At 54.9% G+C, this 25065-nt stretch overlaps 1 protein-coding gene and 1 long non-coding RNA gene across 2 annotated transcripts; both read right to left on the bottom strand.

The window, feature by feature from the left end:
* Positions 1-2785: 2785 nt before the first annotated feature.
* LOC144955700 (uncharacterized) lies at positions 2786-11149 on the bottom strand. The gene is made up of 7 exons (XR_013641783.1): positions 11080-11149; positions 9926-9989; positions 9311-9622; positions 7836-8009; positions 5176-5243; positions 3939-4090; positions 2786-2808 (listed from the first exon to the last, which is right to left on the bottom strand). It is a non-coding gene; the product is annotated as an uncharacterized LOC144955700 (long non-coding RNA).
* Positions 11150-16060: 4911 nt separating this feature from the next.
* LOC144955701 (bridge-like lipid transfer protein family member 2) lies at positions 16061-24860 on the bottom strand. The gene is made up of 6 exons (XM_078885848.1): positions 24780-24860; positions 21029-21152; positions 19697-19746; positions 16982-17150; positions 16680-16797; positions 16061-16074 (listed from the first exon to the last, which is right to left on the bottom strand). Exons 1-6 carry the CDS (start codon positions 24854-24856, stop codon positions 16061-16063), a joined length of 552 nt encoding a protein of 183 aa, XP_078741974.1. The 5' UTR covers positions 24857-24860.
* Positions 24861-25065: the final 205 nt, after the last annotated feature.

Genomic DNA, 25065 nt, shown 5'->3' with positions numbered 1-25065 from the left:
ACACAGTGACACAGACACACACAGATACACACACAGACAGAGACACACACACATACAGAGACACAGACAGAGACACACACACAGACAGAGACACACACACAGACACACACAGACAGAGATGCACACACAGTGACACACACACAGAGAGAGTGTACATACAGACAGTGACACAGTGTACACGTACACACAGTCACACACAGACACACACAGACACACAGTGTACACACACACACAGTGACACACACAGTGTACATACACACAGTGACACACACAGTGACACACACACACACACACACAGTGACACACACACACAGTGACACACAGTGACACACACAGTGACACACACAGTGACGCACACAGTGACACACACACACAGTGACACACACAGTGACACACACAGTGACACACACAGTGACACACACACAGTGAGTACATACACAGTGACACAGAGAGTGTACACACACAGTGTACATACACACAGTGACACACACACACAGTGACACACACACACAGTGACACACACACACAGTGACACACACAGTGACACACACAGTGACACACACACAGTGACACACACAGTGACACACAGTGACACACACACAGTGAGTACATACACAGTGACACAGAGAGTGTACACACACAGTGTACATACACACAGTGACACACACACACAGTGACACACACACACAGTGACACACACACAGTGACACACACACACAGTGACACACACAGTGACACACACACACAGTGACACACACACACAGTGACACACACACACAGTGACACACACACACACACACAGTGACACACACACACAGTGACACACACGCAGACAGAGACACACACACACACAGTGACAGAGACACACACACAGACAGAGACACACACACAGACACACACAGACAGAGACACACACACAGGCACACACACAGACACACACAGACACACACGCAGACAGAGACACACACACAGACACACAGACAGAGACACACACACACAGTGACACACACACACAGACACAGTGTACACACACACACAGTGTACACACACAGACACACAGACACAGTGTTGTTGTCATTATTGTTGTTTACTCTTGTTGTTTACTCTTGTTGCTGTTGTTTACTGTTGTTGTTGTTGTTTACTGTTGTTGTTGTTGTTTACTGTTGTTGTTGTTGTTTACTGTTGTTGTTGTTGTTTACTGTTGTTGTTTACTGTTGTTGTTGTTGTTGTTGTTGTTGTTTACTGTTGTTGTTTACTGTTGTTGTTTACTGTTGTTGTTGTTGTTTACTGTTGTTGTTTACTGTTGTTGTTGTTGTTTACTGTTGTTGTTGTTGTTTACCGACGTCGAGTTCCGCCACGGCCACGGTGCACGGCGGGAGTCCCGGAGCTCGTGCCGAGACAGCGGCGCTCCGGAGAGACACGGACACGCGCAGCGCCACCACCGCCACCACCACCGCACCACCACCACCGCCACCACCACCACGGCGAGTCACCCTACACACACAGACACCACCACCACCACAGTCAACACCACCACGGACACACGCAGCGCCACCACCGCCACCACCACCGCACCACCACCACCGCCACCACCACCACCACGGCGAGTCACCCTACACACACAGACACCACCACAACCACCGCCACCACCACCACGGCGAGTCACCCTACACACACAGACACCACCACCGCCACAGTCACCACCACCACGGACACACGCAGCGCCACCACCGCCACCACCACCGCACCACCACCACCGCCACCACCACCACGGCGAGTCACCCTACACACACAGACACCACCACCGCCACAGTCACCACCACCACGGACACACGCAGCGCCACCACCGCCACCACCACCGCACCACCACCACCGCCACCACCACCACGGCGAGTCACCCTACACACACAGACACCACCACCACCACAGTCACCACCACCACGGCGAGTCACCCTACACACACAGACACCACCACCACCACAGTCACCACCACCACGGACACGCGCAGCGCCACCACCGCCACCACCACCGCACCACCACCACCACCACCACCACCACGGCGAGTCACCCTACACACACAGACACCACCACCGCCACAGTCACCACCACCACGGACACGCGCAGCGCCACCACCGCCACCACCACCGCACCACCACCACCACCACCACCACCACGGCGAGTCACCCTACACACACAGACACCACCACCGCCACAGTCACCACCACCACGGACACGCGCAGCGCCACCACCGCCACCACCACCGCACCACCACCACCACCACCACCACCACGGCGAGTCACCCTACACACACAGACACCACCACCGCCACAGTCACCACCACCACGGACACGCGCAGTGCCACCACCGCCACCACCACCGCACCACCACCACCACCACCACCACGGCGAGTCACCCTACACACACAGACACCACCACCACAGTCAACACCACCACCAACACCACCACCACCACGGCGAGTCACCCTACACACACAGACACCACCACCACCACCACCACGGCGAGTCACCCTACACACACAGACACCACCACCACCACAGTCACCACCACCACGGACACGCGCAGCGCCACCACCGCCACCACCACCGCACCACCACCACCACCACCACCACGGCGAGTCACCCTACACACACAGACACCACCACCACCACAGTCAACACCACCACGGACACACGCAGCGCCACCACCGCCACCACCACCGCACCACCACCACCACCACCACCACCACGGCGAGTCACCCTACACACACAGACACCACCACCACAGTCACCACCACCACGGCGAGTCACCCTACACACACAGACACCACCACCACCACAGTCACCACCACCACGGACACACGCAGCGCCACCACCGCCACCACCACCGCACCACCACCACCACCACGGCTAGCCACCCTACACACACAGACACCACCACCACCACAGTCAACACCACCACCACCACAGTCACCACCACCACGGACACACGCAGCGCCACCACCGCCACCACCACCGCACCACCACCACCACCACCACGGCTAGCCACCCTACACACACAGACACCACGTGTGTGTGTGTGTACGTGTGTGTGTACGTGTGTACGTGTGTGGTGTGTGTGTACGTGTGTGTGTGTGTGTGTTAGTGTGTGTTAGTGTGTCTGTGTGTGTACGTGTGTGTACGTGTGTGTGTGTACGTGTGTACGTGTGTGTACGTGTGTGTGTGTACGTGTGTGTGTGTACGTGTGTGTGTGTACGTGTGTGTGTGTACGTGTGTGTGTGTACGTGTGCGTGTGTGTGTACGTGTGCGTGTGTGTGTACGTGTGTGTGTACGTGTGTGTGTACGTGTGTACGTGTGCGTGTGTACGTGTGTGTGTGTACGTGTGTGTGTACGTGTGTGCGTGTGTGTACGTGTACGTGTGTACGTGTGTGTGTGTACGTGTGTGTGTGTGTACGTGTGTGTGTACGTGTGTGTGCGTACGTGTGTACGTGTGTGTGTGTGTGTACGTGTGTGTGTGTACGTGTGCGTGTGTGTGTACGTGTGCGTGTGTGTGTACGTGTGCGTGTGTGTGTACGTGTGTGTGTACGTGTGTACGTGTGTGTGTGTACGTGTGTGTGTGTGTACGTGTGTGTGTACGTGTGTGTGCGTACGTGTGTACGTGTGTACGTGTGTGTGTACGTGTGTGTGTGTACGTGTGTGTGTGTGTGTACGTGTGCGTGTGTGTGTACGTGTGTGTGTACGTGTGTACGTGTGTGTGTGTGTGTGTGTGTACGTGTGTGTGTGTACGTGTGTGTGTGTGTACGTGTGTGTGTGTGTGTACGTGTGCGTGTGTGTGTACGTGTGTGTGTACGTGTGTGTGTACGTGTGTGTGTGTGTGTGTACGTGTGTGTGTGTACGTGTGTGTGTGTGTACGTGTGTGTGTACGTGTGTGTGTGTGCGTACCGGGGTCCACGTGCCGCCACCGCTGCCGCGGTCACCACGGCAACCCACGGCACAGCCTCCTCGTGCCGGTAGTCCACCACGCACGACCTCACCGCCACGCTCACCCCCACGCTCACCCCCTCGCTCACCCCCACGCTCACCGCCTCGCTCACCTGGGCCGGGGGGAAGGGGGGGGGTGAGTCGGTCAGCAGGTCAATGGGTCATCTGGTTACCGGGTCATCTGGTTACCGGGTCATCTGGTTACCGGGTCATCTGGTTACCGGGTCATCTGGTTACCTGGTCATCTGGTTACCTGGTCATCTGGTTACCTGGTCATCTGGTTACCGGGTCATCTGGTTACCTGGTCATCTGGTTACTGGGTCGCCTGGTTACCGGGTCATCTGGTTACCGGGTCATCTGGTTACCGGGTCGTCTGGTTACCAGGTCATCTGGTTACCGGGTCATCTGGTTACTGGGTCATCTGGTTATCGGGTCATCTGGTTACCGGGTCATCTGGTTACCGGGTCATCTGGTTACCAGGTCATCTGGTTACCGTGTTATCTGGTTACCAGGTCGTCTGGTTACGGGTCATCTGGTTATCGGGTCATCTGGTAACCGTGTCATCTGGTTACCGGGTCATCTGGTTACCAGGTCATTTGGTTACCGGGTCATCTGGTTACCGGGTCATCTGGTTACCGGGTCATCTGGTTACCAGGTCATCTGGTTACCGTGTTATCTGGTTACCAGGTCGTCTGGTTACGGGTCATCTGGTTATCGGGTCATCTGGTAACCGTGTCATCTGGTTACCGGGTCATCTGGTTACCAGGTCATTTGGTTACCGGGTCATCTGGTTACCAGGTCATTTGGTTACCGGGTCATCTGGTTACCGGGTCATCTGGTTACCGGGTCATCTGGTTACCAGGTCATCTGGTTACCAGGTCATTTGGTTACCGGGTCATCTGGTTACCGGGTCATCTGGTTACCGGGTCATCTGGTTACCAGGTCATCTGGTTACCGTGTTATCTGGTTACCAGGTCGTCTGGTTACGGGTCATCTGGTTATCGGGTCATCTGGTAACCGTGTCATCTGGTTACCGGGTCATCTGGTTACCAGGTCATTTGGTTACCGGGTCATCTGGTTACCAGGTCATTTGGTTACCGGGTCATCTGGTTACCGGGTCATCTGGTTACCGGGTCATCTGGTTACCAGGTCATCTGGTAACCGTGTCGTGTGGTTACCGGGAGCCAATGGGACTGACCTCTGCGCTGACGCTGAGATGGCTGAGAGAGAAAATCTTGTGTCGACTCTGAGAGGTGAGATGCAAATCTACTCACAGACACACAACAACAACAACAACCGCCATTCTCCACTAAGTGGCGGTGACGTCACCACGACGCTTGTGCCAGGCCAAGTGCACCTTGAGGCCACGTGAAGTGTCGAACGCCCGCTGGCAGGTGGAGGTCACGGGGCAGACCCAGCAGGTGCCACGGGTCGACTGACCGAGATGACCGAGATGACTGGCTGATGCACCACCTGTGCCCCCTACTGTGCCAATTTGCTGTGCTTTAGCCACCCGGCGCTCCGCTCGTTGTTGTGAGCATCGCTCCTCCGCCCTCCGTTGTTGTTGGAGGGCGACTGCCTCCAACTGCCCAGTAGCGTCCTTCACGAGCCTCCTCCACTGAGGCCGATCTTGACACCGCTGGTACCAGTCATCGGCAAGTCCACTCAGCTCCACGTCCTCCTGTACCACACCACTCCATCTCTTCTCTAGCCCGTGCCTCCTGTACCACGTCACTCCATCTCTTCTCTAGCCCGTGCCGCGCCCATTTAGCCCCCTCGATCCGGCCGAACAAAAGCTGTTTAGGCATGCGGTGGCTGGGCATGCGGGCTACATGACCCAGCCAACGCAGCCTTGCCTGCCGGAGGAGCTCACCGATGGGATTTTGACCAGATCTTTCAAGGATTTGTGAGCTCCTCACACAATCCAGCCTGGTTAAACCCAGGATGGATCGTAGGCAGGCCAGCCTAAATGTTTCCAACCGGCGAAGATGCTCCACTAGGGGGGTCCACGTTTCGCAAGCGTAGAGAAGGGAGGGAATGACCGTGGCCGAGAAGACCTGAAGCTTCGTGCGGAGCGACAGACCAGGTAGCTTCCACACAGCGTCACGCAACCGATGAAAAGAAATTGCCGCTCGACTGATTCGGATTGAGACCTCTGCTGTCAAACTGGAGCCGGTCATAAGCACACTGCCCAGGTATGGGAAACTCTCCACTCTCTCCACTACTGCCCCATCACCGATTGGGAGTTGTGGGAGTGGAGTGTCCGATGGTACAAAATACCCAGGCAGGTGCTTAGTTTTGGTGGGGCTGATGGTAAGGCCCCACCTCTTAGTGGCAAGCTCCAGTCTCAGCAGCAGCGTCTCCAACTCCTCTTCTGAATGAGCAGCTATTACCAAATCATCGGCATACATAACGTGGTTGACCAATAGGGAGCCATCCCTTGATCGCACCCGGGCGTCGATCAGCCTCCCATTATATCTGTACCAAATGGTAATTCCCCCGGTACAGCTATTGAAGGCTTCACGAACTACGCAGTCGAAATAGATGTTAAATAATGTGGGAGCCAGAGGACATCCCTGTCGCACCCCAAGGTGTACAGGGAAAGGCTCCGACTCCCGGCCACGTAGATTTACCCGGGCCCGCTCACCTACACACACACAGGCATACACACACCTACACACACACACACCTACACACAGACACACACACAGTTACACACACATACACACACACACACACCTACACACACACAGGACACACACCTACAACAACAACAACAACCGCCATTCGCCACTCAGTGGCGGTGACGTCACCACGGCGCTTGTGCCAGGCCATGTGCACCTTGAGGCCACGTGAAGTGAACAACGCCCGCTGGCAGGAGGTCACGGGGCAGACACACACCTACACACACACACCTACACACATACACACACACTGACACACATACACACACACCTACACACACCTACACACATACACACCTACACACACACATACACACACCTACTGACACACACACCAACATTGCCCCCCCCCCCACACTCACCTACACACACACACATACACACCTACATACACACCTACACACACATACACACACCCACATTGCCCCCACCCCCCCCACACTCACCTACACACACACACACCTACATACACACCTACACACACACACACCCACATTGCCCCCACCCCCCCCACACACACATACACACCTACACATACACACCTACACACACACACACTGACACACACCCACATTGCCCCCACCCCCCCCCACACTCACCTACACACACACACCTACACACACCTACACACACATCTACACACACACCTACACACACACCTACATACACACACACACACTGACACACACACCCACATTGCCCCCACCCCCCCCCCCCACACTCACCTACACACACACACATACACACCTACAAACACACATACACACACACACCCACATTGCCCCTCCCCCCACACACACCTACACACACACCTACATACACACACACACACACTGACACACACACCCACCCACATTGCCCCCACCCCCCCCCCCACACTCACCTACACACACACACCTACACACACCTACACACACATCTACACAAACACCTACACACACACACACACACACTGACACACACACCCACCCACATTGCCCCACCCCCCCCCACACTCACCTACACACACACACCTACACACACATCTACACACACATCTACACACACTGACACACACACCCACCCACATTGCCCCCACCCCCACACACACATACACACACACCTACATACACACACACACACACTGACACACACACCCACCCACATTGCCCCCACCCCCCCCCCCCAAACTCACCGTGAGCATTGACGCAGCAACTGCCCTGGGGGAGGGGCCGCTGTGGTGGGGGGGGAGGGGCCCCCCCACCCCCCCCCACCCCCCACCAGCCCCTCCCCCCAGGCTGGCCGCTGTGGTGGGGGGGGGCACAGGGTGAGGCGACACTCCACCAGGCGGGTCGCCATCACCACGGGGCTGGGAGGAGGGGGGGGCAGAGGGGGGTGGAGGCACGCACACAGAGAAAGGTTCCCCCAGGTAGCCTCTAGTAGTGCTGTCGGGGCAAGTGCTGTTACACAGACACAGACAGACACACAGACACACACCCAGACACACACCCAGACCCAGAAACACCCACCCAGACACACACCCAGACACACACACCCACACACACACCCTGACACACACCCAGACCCAGAAACACCCACCCAGACACACACCCAGACACACACCCAGACACACACACACAAACACACACACAGACACACACACAGACCCAGAGACACACACCCAGACACACACCCAGACACACACCCAGACACACACACACTCATAGACACGTCGTGTGTGTGTGTGTACACTGTGTGTGTGTCACTGTGTGTGTGTACACACTGTATGTGTGTGTCACTGTGTGTGTGTCACTGTGTGTGTGTATGTGTGTGTGTACACACTGTGTGTGTGTGTGTCACTGTGTGTGTATGTGTGTGTGTACACTGTGTGTGTGTGTACACTGTGTGTGACTGTGTGTGTGTGACTGTGTGTGTGTCACTGTGTGTGTGTCACTGTGTGTGTGTGTGACTGTGTGTGTGTGACTGTGTGTGTGTGACTGTGTGTGTGTACACTGTGTGTGTATGTGTGTGTGTACAGTGTGTCACTGTGTGTGTGTGACTGTGTGTGTCACTGTGTGTGTGTGTGACTGTGTGTGTCACTGTGTGTGTGTGTCACTGTGTGTGTCACTGTGTGTGTGACTGTGTGTGTGTGTCACTGTGTGTGTCACTGTGTGTCACTGTGTGTGCGTACACTGTGTGTGTGTGTACTGTGTGTGTGTGTGTACTGTGTGTGTGTGTACACTGTGTGTGTGTGTACACTGTGTGTGTGTGTGTACACTGTGTGTGTGTGTACACACTGTGTGTGTGTGTACACTGTGTGTGTGACTGTGTGTATGTGTGTGTACACACTGTGTGTGTCACTGTGTGTGTGACTGTGTGTCACTGTGTGTGTGTGTGACTGTGTGTGTGTGACTGTGTGTGTGTGTGTCACTGTGTGTGTGTGTATGTGTGTGTGTGACTGTGCGTGTGTGTGTACACTGTGTATGTGTGTGTGTGACTGTGTGTGTGTGTGTACACACTGTGTGTGTGTGTATGTGTGTGTGTGACTGTGTGTGTGTCACTGTGTGTGTGTGTATGTGTGTGTGTGACTGTGTGTGTGTGTGTACACACTGTGTGTGTGTATGTACACTGTGTATGTGTGTGTGTCACTGTGTGTGATTGCGTCACCACCTCTGCTGCTGCGCCAGCGTGGCGGTGACGCTCACGTTGTTGACCTGCACGCTCGTCAACTCGGGCAGACGCCACATCAGGTCAGAGGTCGTGACCTTCCGACCCCCCCCCCTCCTCCTCCTCCGGGGGGGGACGGTCGGCGTGCGGGGTCGCGACCCCGCCCTCCGCCTCGGGGTCGAAGGCCGCGACCCCGTGCAGCCCCGCCACCAGCTTGCCCAGGCGGAGGTCAAGGGTCGCGACCTTCAGCGAGGTCAAGTCCACCTGGGCCGTCAGGCTCAGGCTGAGGCACAGCTCAGCAACGCAAAGTTCAGCCTGGGGGGGGGGCGGAGCGGGGGGGGGGGGGTCACGTGACCCGGTCGCGGCCAATGGGAGACTGCCGCCGCTCCCGCCACCGTCGAACGAGAGTCACGTGACCCGGCCGCGGCCAATGGGAGACTTCCGCCACCGTCGAACGAGAGTCACGTGACCCGGCTGCGGCCAATCGTAGACTGCCGCCACCGTCAAACGAGAGTCACGTGACCCGGCCGCGGCCAATGGGAGACTTCCGCCACCGTCGAACGAGTCACGTGACCCGGCCGTGACCAATCAGAGAGCGCGTTGCAGCAAGGAGCTCACCGGTTGGCTGCTGCTCTTGAGCATCCTGCTGTTTAATTGGCTGAGACTCAAATTCAGGGTGCACCTGCAGAATGACAAAAACACAGACAAAGCTCCCCCGTGTAGCCTCTAGCAGGCTGTAGGGGCAAGTGCTGATATACAAAGTAACACACACTAACACACTAACACACACACACCTACACACTCACACACTAACACACACACTAACACACACACACACACAAACACACACACACAAACACACACACACACTAACACACTCACTAACACACACACTAACACACACACTAACACACACACTAACACACACACACTAACACACACACACTAACACACACACACACTAACACACACACACTAACACACACACACTAACACACACACACACACACTAACACACACACACTAACACACACACACACACACCAACACACACACACGGCGACGTACATGGCAGTAGTAGAGGGAGTGAGCAGCACGCTCAGGCTGCTGCTGGTGGTGTGGGTGAGGGCTCCGGGCACCAACACACTCACTAACACACACACACTAACACACACACACTAACACACACACACTAACACACACACACTAACACACACACACACTAACACACACACACACACACCAACACACACTAACACACACACTAACACACACACTAACACACACACACACTAACACACACACTAACACACACACACACACACACCAACACACACACACCAACACACACACACTAACACACACTCACTAACACACACACACTAACACACACACACACTAACACACACACACACACTAACACACACACACAACACACACACACACTAACACACACACACTAACACACACACACACACTAACACACACACACTAACACACACACACACACTAACACACACACACCAACACACACACACTAACACACACACACACACTAACACACTCACTAACACACACACACTAACACACACACACACACACTAACACACACACACCAACACACACACACTAACACACACACACACACTAACACACACACACCAACACACACACACTAACACACACACACACACTAACACACACACACCAACACACACACACTAACACACACACTAACACACACACACCAACACACACACACGGTGACGTACATGCCAGTAGTAGAGGGAGTGAGCAGCACGCTCAGGCTGCTGCAGGTGGTGTGGGTCAGGGCTCCGGGCACCAACACACTCACTAACACACACACACTAACACACACACACTAACACACACACTAACACACACACACTAACACACACACACACACTAACACACACACACACTAACACACACACACACACTAACACACACACACCAACACACACACACACTAACACACACACACTAACACACACACACACACTAACACACACACACTAACACACACACATACACTAACACACACACACCAACACACACACACTAACACACACACACACACTAACACACTCACTAACACACACACACTAACACACACACACACTAACACACACACACCAACACACACACACTAACACACACACACACACTAACACACACACACCAACACACACACACTAACACACACACACACACTAACACACACACACCAACACACACACACTAACACACACACTAACACACACACACCAACACACACACACGGTGACGTACATGCCAGTAGTAGAGGGAGTGAGCAGCACGCTCAGGCTGCTGCAGGTGGTGTGGGTCAGGGCTCCGGGCACCAACACACTCACTAACACACACACACTAACACACACACACTAACACACACACACTAACACACTAACACACACACACTAACACACACACACTAACACACACACACACTAACACACTAACACACGACACACTAACACACACTCACTAACACACACACACTAACACACACACACACTAACACACACACACACTAACACACACACACACACACACTAACACACACACTAACACACACACACCAACACCAACACACACACCAACACACACACTAACACACTCACTAACACACACACACTAACACACACACACTAACACACACACACTAACACACACACACCAACACACACACACCAACACACACACACACTAACACACACACACACTAACACACACACACTAACACACACACACACACTAACACACACACTAACACACACACACCAACACACACCAACACACTAACACACACACCAACACACACACTAACACACTCACTAACACACACACACTAACACACACACACTAACACACACACACCAACACACACACACTAACACACACACACTAACACACACACACTAACACACACACTAACACACACACTAACACACACACTAACACACACAAACACACACACACCAACACACACCAACACACTAACACACACACCAACACACACACTAACACACTCACTAACACACACACACTAACACACACACACTAACACACACACACACACCAACACACACACACCAACACACACACACTAACACACACTCACTAACACACACACACTAACACACACACACTAACACACACACACACTAACACACACACACTAACACACACACACCAACACACACTCACTAACACACACACACCAACACACACTCACTAACACACACACACACACACTAACACACACACACACACACACTAACACACACACTAACACACTCACTAACACACACACACTAACACACACACACTAACACACACACACACACACACACACTAACACACACACACCAACACACACACACTAACACACACACACTAACACACACACACTAACACACACACTAACACACACACTAACACACACACTAACACACACAAACACACACACACCAACACACACCAACACACTAACACACACACCAACACACACACTAACACACTCACTAACACACACACACTAACACACACACACTAACACACACACACACACCAACACACACACACCAACACACACACACTAACACACACTCACTAACACACACACACTAACACACACACACTAACACACACACACACTAACACACACACACTAACACACACACACCAACACACACTCACTAACACACACACACCAACACACACTCACTAACACACACACACACACACTAACACACACACACACACACACTAACACACACACTAACACACTCACTAACACACACACACTAACACACACACACTAACACACACACACACACACACCAACACACACACACCAACACACACACACTAACACACACACACTAACACACACACACCAACACACACACACTAACACACACACACACTAACACACACACACTAACACACACACACCAACACACACTCACTAACACACACACACCAACACACACTCACTAACACACACACACACACACTAACACACACACACACACACTAACACACACACACACACACACTAACACACACACACTAACACACACACACGGTGACGTACATGGCAGTAGTAGAGGGAGTGAGCAGCACGCTCAGGCTGCTGCAGGTGGTGTGGGTCAGGGCTCCGGGCACCAACACACTCACTAACACACACACACACTAACACACACACACTAACACACACACACTAACACACACACTCACTAACACACACACACTAACACACACACACACACACCAACACACACACCAACACACACACACTAACACACACACACTAACACACACACACACACCAACACACACACTAACACACACACACTAACACACACACACTAACACCAACACACACACTAACACACACACACTAACACACACACACTAACACACACACACTAACACACACACACTAACACACACACACTAACACTAACACACACTAACACACCAACACACACACACTAACACACACACACACTAACACACACACACACTAACACACACACTAACACACACACTAACACACACACTAACACACACACTAACACACACACACACACCAACACACACACTAACACACACACACTAACACACACACACTAACACACACACACTAACACACACACACTAACACACACACTAACACACTAACACACACACACTAACACACACACACTAACACACACACACTAACACACACACACACACTAACACACACACACACTAACACACACACTAACACACACACTAACACACACACACACACACCAACACACACACTAACACACACACTAACACACACACACTAACACACACACTAACACACACACACTAACACACACACTAACACACACACACACCAACACACACACTAACACACACACACTAACACACACACACTAACACACACACACACACACACACACACACACACACAACACACACACTAACACACACACACTAACACACACACACTAACACACACACACTAACACACACACACTAACACACACACACTAACACACACACACACACACCAACACACACACTAACACACACACACTAACACACACACACTAACACACACACACTAACACACACACACTAACACACACACACACACACCAACACACACACCAACACACACACACTAACACACACACACACTAACACACACACACACTAACACACACACTAACACACACACTAACACACTAACACACACACACTAACACACACACTAACACACACACTAACACACACACACACACCAACACACACACCAACACACACACCAACACACACACCAACACACACACCAACACACACACTAACACACACACTAACACACACACTAACACACACACACTAACACACACACACTAACACACACACACACTAACACACACACTAACACACACACACTAACACACACACCAACACACACACACTAACACACACACTAACACACACACACTAACACACACACACTAACACACACACACACCAACACACACACCAACACACACACTAACACACACCAACACACACACCAACACACACACCAACACACACACACTAACACACACACACTAACACACACACACTAACACACACACACTAACACACACACACTAACACACACACACACCAACACACACACTAACACACACACACTAACACACACACACTAACACACACACACTAACACACACACACACACACACCAACACACACACCAACACACACACACTAACACACACACACACTAACACACACACACACTAACACACACACTAACACACTAACACACACACACTAACACACACACTAACACACACACACTAACACACACACACCAACACACACACACTAACACACACTCACTAACACACACACACTAACACACACACACCAACACACACACACTAACACACACACACTAACACACACTAACACACACACACTAACACACACACCAACACACTCACTAACACACACACACTAACACACACACACACACCAACACACACACTAACACACACACACACTAACACACACACACTAACACACACACACTAACACACACACACTAACACACACACACACTAACACACACACACACACACTAACACGGTGACGTACATGCCAGTAGTAGAGGGAGTGAGCAGCACGCTCAGGCTGCTGCAGGTGGTGTGGGTGAGGGCTCCGGGCACCAACACACTCACTAACACACACACACACTAACACACACACACACTAACACACACACACACACTAACACACACACACCAACACACACACACTAACACACACACACTAACACACACACTAACACACACACACCAACACACACACACTAACACACACTCACCAACACACACACTAACACACACACACCAACACACACACACTAACACACACACACTAACACACACACACTAACACACACACACTAACACACACACTAACACACACACACCAACACACACACACTAACACACACACACTAACACACACACTAACACACACACACCAACACACACACACAAACACACACACTAACACACACAAACACACACACTAACACACACACACTAACACACACACACACACTAACACACACACACACGGTGACGTACATGCCAGTAGTAGAGGGAGTGAGCAGCACGCTCAGGCTGCTGCTGCTGGTGTGGGTCAGGGCTCCGGGCACCAACACACTCACTAACACACACACACACTAACACACACACACTAACACACACACACTAACACACACACACACTAACACACACACACTAACACACACACACTAACACGGTGACGTACATGCCAGTAGTAGAGGGAGTGAGCAGCACGCTCAGGCTGCTGCTGCTGGTGTGGGTGAGGGCTCCGGGCACCAACACACTCACTAACACACACACACTAACACACACTCACTAACACACACTAACACACACACACACACTAACACACACACACACACTAACACACACACTAACACACACACACCAACACACACCAACACACTAACACACACACTAACACACACACACACACACTAACACACACACTAACACACCAACACACACACTAACACACACACACTAACACACACACACCAACACACACACACTAACACACACACACCAACACACACACTAACACACACACACTAACACACACACACCAACACACACACACTAACACACACACACACACTAACACACACACACTAACACACACACACTAACACACACACACTGACACACACACACGGTGACGTACATGCCAGTAGTAGAGGGAGTGAGCAGCACGCTCAGGCTGCTGCTGCTGGTGTGGGTCAGGGCTCCGGGCAGCAGGGCTTGCAGCAGCATCACGCTGCACCTGTCCACCTGCACACTGCACACCTGCAGAGGCACAGGCAAAGGTCCCCCAGGTAGCCTCTAGCAGGGCGGGAGGGGCAAGTGCTGTCACACACACACACACACAGGCAAAGATCCCCCAGGTAGCCTCTAGCAGGCTGTAGGGGCAAGTGCTTCTGAGTTACCAGGGTACCACCGGGTCACGGGGAGGTAACGGGGAGGTCGTCACCTGGGCCAGCGCCCGGATGAGTAGCGGCCTCCTCTGATTGGCTGCTGGGGCCGGGGGGGTGTGGCCGGGGGCGGGGCTGGCCGGCGTTGCCGTGGCGACGTCGGGGGCGGGGCAGGGTGAGAGGTCAAGTCGGAGGCGGACCTCCCTCAGGCACAGGGCAAATGGCCTCCTGGGGGGGGGGGGGGGGGGTCAGAGTGGGGTCAGCGTGGGGTCAGGGTGGGGTCACAGTGGGGTCAGGGTGGGGTCATAGTGGGGTCACAGTGGGGTCAGCGTGGGGTCAGAGTGGGGTCAGAATGTGTGTCCCCGTGTCTCCCCGTGTCTCTCTCCCCGTGTCTCTCCCCGTCTCCCCGTGTCTCCCCGTGTCTCTCCCCCCGTGTCTCTCCCCCCGTGTCTCTCCCCCCGTGTCTCTCCCCGTGTCTCTCCCCCCGTGTCTCTCCCCCCGTGTCTCTCCCCGTGTCTCCCCCCGTGTCTCTCCCCGTGTCTCTCCCCGTGTCTCTCCCCGTGTCTCCCCCCGTGTCTCTCCCCGTGTCTCTCCCCGTGTCTCCCCCCGTGTCTCTCCCGGTGTCTCCCCCCGTGTCTCTCCCCGTGTCTCTCCCCGTGTCTATCCCCGTGTCTCTCCCCGTGTCTCTCCCCGTGTCTCTCCCCGTGTCTCCCCCCGTGTCTCTCCCCCCGTGTCTCTCCCCGTGTCTCTCCCCGTGTCTCTCCCCGTGTCTCTCCCCCCGTGTATCTCCCCGTGTCTCTCCCCGTGTCTCTCCCCGTGTCTCTCCCAGTGTCTCCCCCCGTGTCTACCCCCGTGTCTCTCCCCGTGTCTCTCCCCGTGTCTCCCCCCGTGTCTCCCCCCGTGTCTCCCCCCGTGTCTCTCCCCGTGTCTCCCCCCGTGTCTCCCCCCGTGTCTCTCCCCGTGTCTCTCCCCGTGTCTCTCCCTCGTGTCTCTCCCCGTGTCTCCCCTCGTGTCTCTCCCCGTGTCTCTCCCCCCGTGTCTCTCCCCGTGTCTCTCCCTCGTGTCTCTCCCCCCGTGTCTCTCCCCCCGTGTCTCTCCCCGTGTCTCTCCCCCCGTGTCTCTCTCCCCGTGTCTCTCCCCGTGTCTCTCCCCCCGTGTCTCTCCCCGTGTCTCTCCCCCCGTGTCTCTCCCCGTGTCTCTCCCCGTGTCTCTCCCCGTGTCTCTCCCCCCGTGTCTCTCCCCGTGTCTCTCCCCGTGTCTCTCCCCGTGTCTCTCCCCGTCTCTCCCCGTGTCTCTCCCCGTGTCTCTCCCCCCGTGTCTCTCCCCGTGTCTCTCCCCGTGTCTCTCCCCGTGTCTCTCTCCGTGTCTCTCTCCCCGTTGCTCTCCCCGTGTCTCTCCCCCCGTGTCTCTCCCCATGTCTCTCCCCGTGTCTCTACCCCCGTGTCTCTCCCCGTGTCTCTCTCCCCATGTCTCTCCCCCCGTGTCTCTCCCCCCGTGTCTTTCCCCGTGTCTCTCCCCGTGTCTCTCCCCGTGTCTCTCCCCGTGTCTCTCCCCGTGTCTCTCTCCCCGTGTCTCTCCCCGTGTCTCTCCCCCCGTGTCTCTCCCCCCGTGTCTCTCCCCCCGTGTCTCTCCCCGTGTCTCTCCCCGTGTCTCTCCCCCCGTGTCTCTCCCCCCGTGTCTCTCTCCCCGTGTCTCCCCGTGTCTCTCTCCCCGTGTCTCTCCCCGTCTCCCCGTGTGTCTCCTCCCGTGTCTCCCCCCGTGTCTCTCCCCGTGTCTCTCTCCCCGTGTCTCCCCGTGTCTCTCCCCATCTCCCCGTGTGTCTCCCCACGTGTCTCCCCCCGTGTCTCTCCCCGTGTCTCTCTCCCCGTGTCTCCCCGTGTCTCCCCGTGTCTCTCTCCCCGTGTCTCTCCCCGTCTCCCCGTGTGTCTCCCCCCGTGTCTCCCCCCGTGTCTCCCCCCGTGTCTCTCCCCGTGTCTCCCCCCGTGTCTCCCCCCGTGTCTCTCCCCGTGTCTCTCTCCCCGTGTCTCTCCCCGTCTCCCCGTGTGTCTCCCCCCGTGTCTCCCCCCGTGTCTCTCCCCGTCTCCCCGTGTGTCTCCCCCCGTGTCTCCCACCGTGTCTCTCCCCGTGTCTCCCCCCGTGTCTCCCCCCGTGTCTCCCCCCGTGTCTCCCCCCGTGTCTCTCCCCGTGTCTATCTCCCCGTGTCTCCCCCCGTGTCTCCCCCCGTGTCTCCCCCCGTGTCTCTCCCCCCGTGTCTCTCCCCGTGTCTCTCCCCGTGTCTCTCCCCCCGTGTCTCCCCCCGTGTCTCCCCCCGTGTCTCTCCCCCCGTGTCTCCCCCCGTCTCCCCGTGTGTTTCCCCCCGTGTCTCCCCCCGTGTCTCTCCCCGTGTCTCCCCCCGTGTCTCCCCCCGTGTCTCTCCCCGTGTCTCCCCCCGTGTCTCCCCCCGTGTCTCCCCCCGTGTCTCTCCCCGTGTCTCTCTCCCCGTGTCTCTCCCCGTGTCTCCCCCCGTGTCTCCCCCCGTGTCTCCCCCCGTGTCTCTCCCCGTGTCTCTCTCCCCGTGTCTCCCCCCGTGTCTCCCCCCGTGTCTCCCCCCGTGTCTCTCCCCGTGTCTCTCCCTCGTGTCTCTCCCCGTGTCTCTCCCCCCGTGTCTCTCCCCATGTCTCTCCCCGTGTCTCTCCCCCCGTGTCTCTCCCCCCGTGTCTCTCCCCGTGTCTCTCCCCGTGTCTCTCCCCGTGTCTCTCCCCGTGTCTCTCCCCGTGTCTCCGTCCGTCACTCACGGAAGTCCGGGGTTGAACAGTCGGCATGCCAGCCAGATCTTGTCAATCTCCTGCAAAGACAAAGACAAAGATCCCCCGCGTAGCCTTAACAGACTGCAGGGCCAAGTGCTGTCAGTAGCGAGTAGCAGCACCTACACACACAGGCAAAGATCCCCCAGGTAGCCTCTAGCAGGCTGTAGTGGTGTTGAGTGAGGCTGTAGTGGTGAGGGTGTAGTGGTGAGGGTGTAGCGGTGAGGGTGTAGCGGTGAGGGTGTAGTGGTGAGGGTGTAGTGGTGAGGGTATAGCGGCGAGGGTGTAGCGGTGAGGGTGTAGTGGTGAGGCTGTGGTGGTGAGGGTGTAGTGGCGAGGGTGTAGTGGTGAGGGTGTGGTGGTGAGGGTGTAGCGGTGAGGGTGTAGTGGTGAGGCTGTGGTGGTGAGGGTGTAGTGGCGAGGGTGTAGTGGTGAGGGTGTAGTGGTGAGGGTGTAGCGGTGAGGGTGTAGTGGTGAGGCTGTGGTGGTGAGGGTGTAGTGGTGAGGGTGTAGCGGTGAGGGTGTAGCGGTGAGGGTGTAGTGGTGAGGGTGTAGTGGTGAGGGTATAGCGGCGAGGGTGTAGCGGTGAGGGTGTAGTGGTGAGGCTGTGGTGGTGAGGGTGTAGTGGCGAGGGTGTAGCGGTGAGGGTGTAGCGGTGAGGCTGTGGTGGTGAGGGTGTAGTGGCGAGGGTGTAGTGGTGAGGGTGTGGTGGTGAGGGTGTAGCGGTGAGGGTGTAGTGGTGAGGCTGTGGTGGTGAGGGTGTAGTGGCGAGGGTGTAGTGGTGAGGGTGTAGTGGTGAGGGTGTAGCGGTGAGGGTGTAGTGGTGAGGCTGTGGTGGTGAGGGTGTAGTGGCGAGGGTGTAGTGGTGAGGGTGTAGTGGTGAGGCTGTGGTGGTGAGGGTGTAGTGGTGAGGGTGTAGTAGTAAGGCTGTAGTAGTGAGGCTGTAGTAGTGTTGAGTGAGGCTGTAGTAGTAAGGCTGTAGTAGTGAGGCTGTAGTAGTAAGGCTGTAGTGGTGAGGCTGTAGTAGTGTTGAGTGAGGCTGTAGTAGTAAGGCTGTAGTAGTGAGGCTGTAGTAGTGTTGGCTGTAGTAGTGAGGCTGTAGTAGTGAGGCTGTAGTAGTGTTGGCTGTAGTAGTGAGGCTGTAGTAGTAAGGCTGTAGTAGTGAGGCTGTAGTAGTGAGGCTGTAGTAGTGAGGCTGTAGTAGTGTTGAGTGAGGCTGTAGTAGTAAGGCTGTAGTAGTGAGGCTGTAGTAGTGTTGAGTGAGGCTGTAGTAGTAAGGCTGTAGTAGTGTTGGCTGTAGTGGTGAGGCTGTAGTGCCGTCACCAGGGTGTTGTGGAGACCCGGCTGTAGTGTGAGGTTGTTGACAGACAACAGTCCGACGGAGCCGATGTTGAACTTGGCACCGAGGCGGCGGTGCAACAGGCGTGACAACAGCCACCCCAACAACCTGAACACAACAACAACAACAACAACACAGAGACAAAGATCCGCCGTGTAGCTTTGACAGACTGTTGGGGCAAGTGCTGTTAGTGAGTGTTGGTGAGTGTTGGTGAGTGTGAGTGGTGAGTGTGAGTGAGTGGTGAGTGAGTGTTGGTGAGTGTGGTGAGTGTGAGTGGCGAGTGTGAGTGGTGAGTGTGAGTGAGTGGTGAGTGTGGTGAGTGGCGAGTGTGAGTGGTGAGTGTGAGTGAGTGGTGAGTGAGTGTTGGTGAGTGTGAGTGGTGAGTGTGAGTGGTGAGTGTGAGTGAGTGGTGAGTGAGTGTTGGTGAGTGTGAGTGGCGAGTGTGAGTGGTGAGTGTGAGTGAGTGGTGAGTGAGTGTTGGCGAGTGTGAGTGGCGAGTGTGAGTGGTGAGTGTGAGTGAGTGGTGAGTGAGTGTTGGTGAGTGGTGGGTGAGTGGTGAGTGTGGTGAGTGAGTGGTGAGTGAGTGGTGAGTGTGGTGAGTGGTGAGTGAGTGGTGAGTGAGTGTTAGTGAGTGTTGGTGAGTGTGAGTGGCGAGTGTGAGTGGTGAGTGTGAGTGAGTGGTGAGTGAGTGTTGGTGAGTGGTGGGTGAGTGGTGAGTGTGGTGAGTGAGTGGTGAGTGAGTGGTGAGTGAGTGGTGAGTGAGTGGTGAGTGTGAGTGGCGAGTGTGAGTGGTGAGTGTGAGTGAGTGGTGAGTGAGTGTTGGTGAGTGTGGTGAGTGTGAGTGGCGAGTGTGAGTGGTGAGTGTGAGTGAGTGGTGAGTGTGGTGAGTGGCGAGTGTGAGTGGTGAGTGTGAGTGAGTGGTGAGTGAGTGTTGGTGAGTGTGAGTGGTGAGTGTGAGTGGTGAGTGTGAGTGAGTGGTGAGTGAGTGTTGGTGAGTGTGGTGAGTGTGAGTGGCGAGTGTGAGTGGTGAGTGTGAGTGAGTGGTGAGTGTGGTGAGTGGCGAGTGTGAGTGGTGAGTGTGAGTGAGTGGTGAGTGAGTGTTGGTGAGTGTGAGTGGCGAGTGTGAGTGAGTGGTGAGTGTGGTGAGTGAGTGGTGAGTGAGTGTTGGTGAGTGTGAGTGGCGAGTGTGAGTGAGTGGTGAGTGAGTGTTGGTGAGTGTGAGTGGCGAGTGTGAGTGGCGAGTGTGAGTGAGTGGTGAGTGAGTGTTGGTGAGTGGTGGGTGAGTGGTGAGTGTGGTGAGTGGTGAGTGAGTGTTGGTGAGTGGTGGGTGAGTGGTGAGTGTGAGTGAGTGGTGAGTGAGTGGTGAGTGAGTGGTGAGTGTGGTGAGTGGTGAGTGTGGTGAGTGAGTGGTGAGTGAGTGGTGAGTGAGTGGTGAGTGAGTGGCGAGTGTGAGTGGTGAGTGAGTGTTGGTTAGTGGTGGGTGAGTGGTGAGTGTGGTGAGTGGTGAGTGAGTGGTGAGTGTGGTGAGTGTGGTGAGTGTGGTGAGTGAGTGGTGAGTGAGTGGTGAGTGTGGTGAGTGGTGGGTGAGTGGTGAGTGTGGTGAGTGAGTGGTGAGTGAGTGGTGAGTGAGTGGTGAGTGAGTGGTGAGTGTGGTGAGTGGTGAGTGAGTGGTGAGTGTGGTGAGTGTGGTGAGTGTGGTGAGTGAGTGGTGAGTGAGTGGTGAGTGAGTGGTGAGTGTGGTGAGTGTGGTGAGTGGTGGTGAGTGTGGTGAGTGGTGAGTGAGTGGTGAGTGTGGTGAGTGTGGTGAGTGTGGTGAGTGAGTGGTGAGTGAGTGGTGAGTGAGTGTTGGTGAGTGGTGGGTGAGTGGTGAGTGTGGTGAGTGGTGAGTGAGTGTTGGTGAGTGGTGGGTGAGTGGTGAGTGTGGTGAGTGGTGAGTGAGTGGTGAGTGTGGTGAGTGTGGTGAGTGTGGTGAGTGGTGGTGAGTGGTGAGTGAGTGGTGAGTGTGGTGAGTGTGGTGAGTGTGGTGAGTGAGTGGTGAGTGAGTGGTGAGTGTGGTGAGTGTGGTGAGTGGTGGTGAGTGGTGAGTGAGTGGTGAGTGTGGTGAGTGTGGTGAGTGTGGTGAGTGAGTGGTGAGTGAGTGGTGAGTGAGTGGTGAGTGTGGTGAGTGTGGTGAGTGTGGTGAGTGAGTGGTGAGTGAGTGGTGAGTGAGTGGTGAGTGTGGTGAGTGTGGTGAGTGGTGAGTGAGTGGTGAATGAGTGAGTGAGTGTTGAGTGAGTGTTGAGTGAGTGTTGAGTGAGTGTTGGTGAGTGGTGGGTGAGTGGTGAGTGTAAGTGGTGAGTGAGTGGTGAATGAGTGGTGAGTGAGTGAGTGAGTGGTGAGTGAGTGGTGAGTGAGTGGTGAGTGAGTGGTGAGTGTGGTGAGTGAGTGGTGAGTGAGTGGTGAGTAAGTGGTAAGTGAATGGTGAGTGGTGAGCGTGGTTGGTGAGTGAGTGGTGAGTGGTGAGTGTGGTGAGTGAGTGGTGAGTGGTGAGTGAGTGGTGAGAGTGGTGAGTGGGTGGTGAGTGTGGTTGGTGAGTGAGTGGTGAGCATGGTGAGTGAGTGGTGAGTGAGTGAGTGAGTGGTGAGTGAGTGTGGTGAGTGGTGAGTGAGTGTTGGTGAGTGTTGGTGAGTGTGAGTGGCGAGTGTGAGTGGCGAGTGTGAGTGAGTGGTGAGTGAGTGTTGGTGAGTGGTGGGTGAGTGGTGAGTGTGGTGAGTGGTGAGTGAGTGTTGGTGAGTGGTGGGTGAGTGGTGAGTGTGAGTGAGTGGTGAGTGAGTGGTGAGTGAGTGGTGAGTGTGGTGAGTGGTGAGTGTGGTGAGTGAGTGGTGAGTGAGTGGTGAGTGAGTGGTGAGTGAGTGGCGAGTGTGAGTGGTGAGTGTGAGTGAGTGGTGAGTGAGTGTTGGTTAGTGGTGGGTGAGTGGTGAGTGTGGTGAGTGGTGAGTGAGTGGTGAGTGTGGTGAGTGTGGTGAGTGTGGTGAGTGAGTGGTGAGTGAGTGGTGAGTGTGGTGAGTGGTGGGTGAGTGGTGAGTGTGGTGAGTGAGTGGTGAGTGAGTGGTGAGTGAGTGGTGAGTGAGTGGTGAGTGTGGTGAGTGGTGGGTGAGTGGTGAGTGTGGTGAGTGAGTGGTGAGTGAGTGGTGAGTGAGTGGTGAGTGAGTGGTGAGTGTGGTGAGTGGTGAGTGAGTGGTGAGTGTGGTGAGTGTGGTGAGTGTGGTGAGTGAGTGGTGAGTGAGTGGTGAGTGAGTGGTGAGTGTGGTGAGTGTGGTGAGTGGTGAGTGAGTGGTGAATGAGTGAGTGAGTGTTGAGTGAGTGTTGAGTGAGTGTTGAGTGAGTGTTGGTGAGTGGTGGGTGAGTGGTGAGTGTAAGTGGTGAGTGAGTGGTGAATGAGTGGTGAGTGAGTGAGTGAGTGGTGAGTGAGTGGTGAGTGAGTGGTGAGTGAGTGGTGAGTGTGGTGAGTGAGTGGTGAGTGAGTGGTGAGTGAGTGGTGAGTAAGTGGTAAGTGAATGGTGAGTGGTGAGCGTGGTTGGTGAGTGAGTGGTGAGTGGTGAGTGTGGTGAGTGAGTGGTGAGTGGTGAGTGAGTGGTGAGAGTGGTGAGTGGGTGGTGAGTGTGGTTGGTGAGTGAGTGGTGAGCATGGTGAGTGAGTGGTGAGTGAGTGAGTGAGTGGTGAGTGAGTGGTGAGTGTGGTTGGTGAGTGTCTCACCTGGCAGCCACCACCGCCACCACCGCCACCACCACCACCGCCGCCACCACCGCCACCACCACCTCCATCACCTCCATCACCACAGCTACTGGGGTCACAGTTCACGCATTCAACTTAGTACCTGGGTGACATGAGACCCACAGAGACCCACAGACACCCAGAGACCCACAGAGACCCACACAGAGACCCACAGAGACACACAGAGACACACAGAGACCCACAGAGACCCACACAGACCCACAGAGACCCACACAGAGACCCACAGAGACCCATAGAGACCCACAGA

This window comes from Lampetra fluviatilis, unplaced genomic scaffold (genome assembly GCF_964198595.1).
Source record: "Lampetra fluviatilis unplaced genomic scaffold, kcLamFluv1.1 SCAFFOLD_537, whole genome shotgun sequence".
NCBI lineage: Eukaryota > Metazoa > Chordata > Hyperoartia > Petromyzontiformes > Petromyzontidae > Lampetra > Lampetra fluviatilis.
Note: the sequence above shows the minus strand (reverse complement) of the source record. Positions and strands in the feature narration are given on the sequence as shown.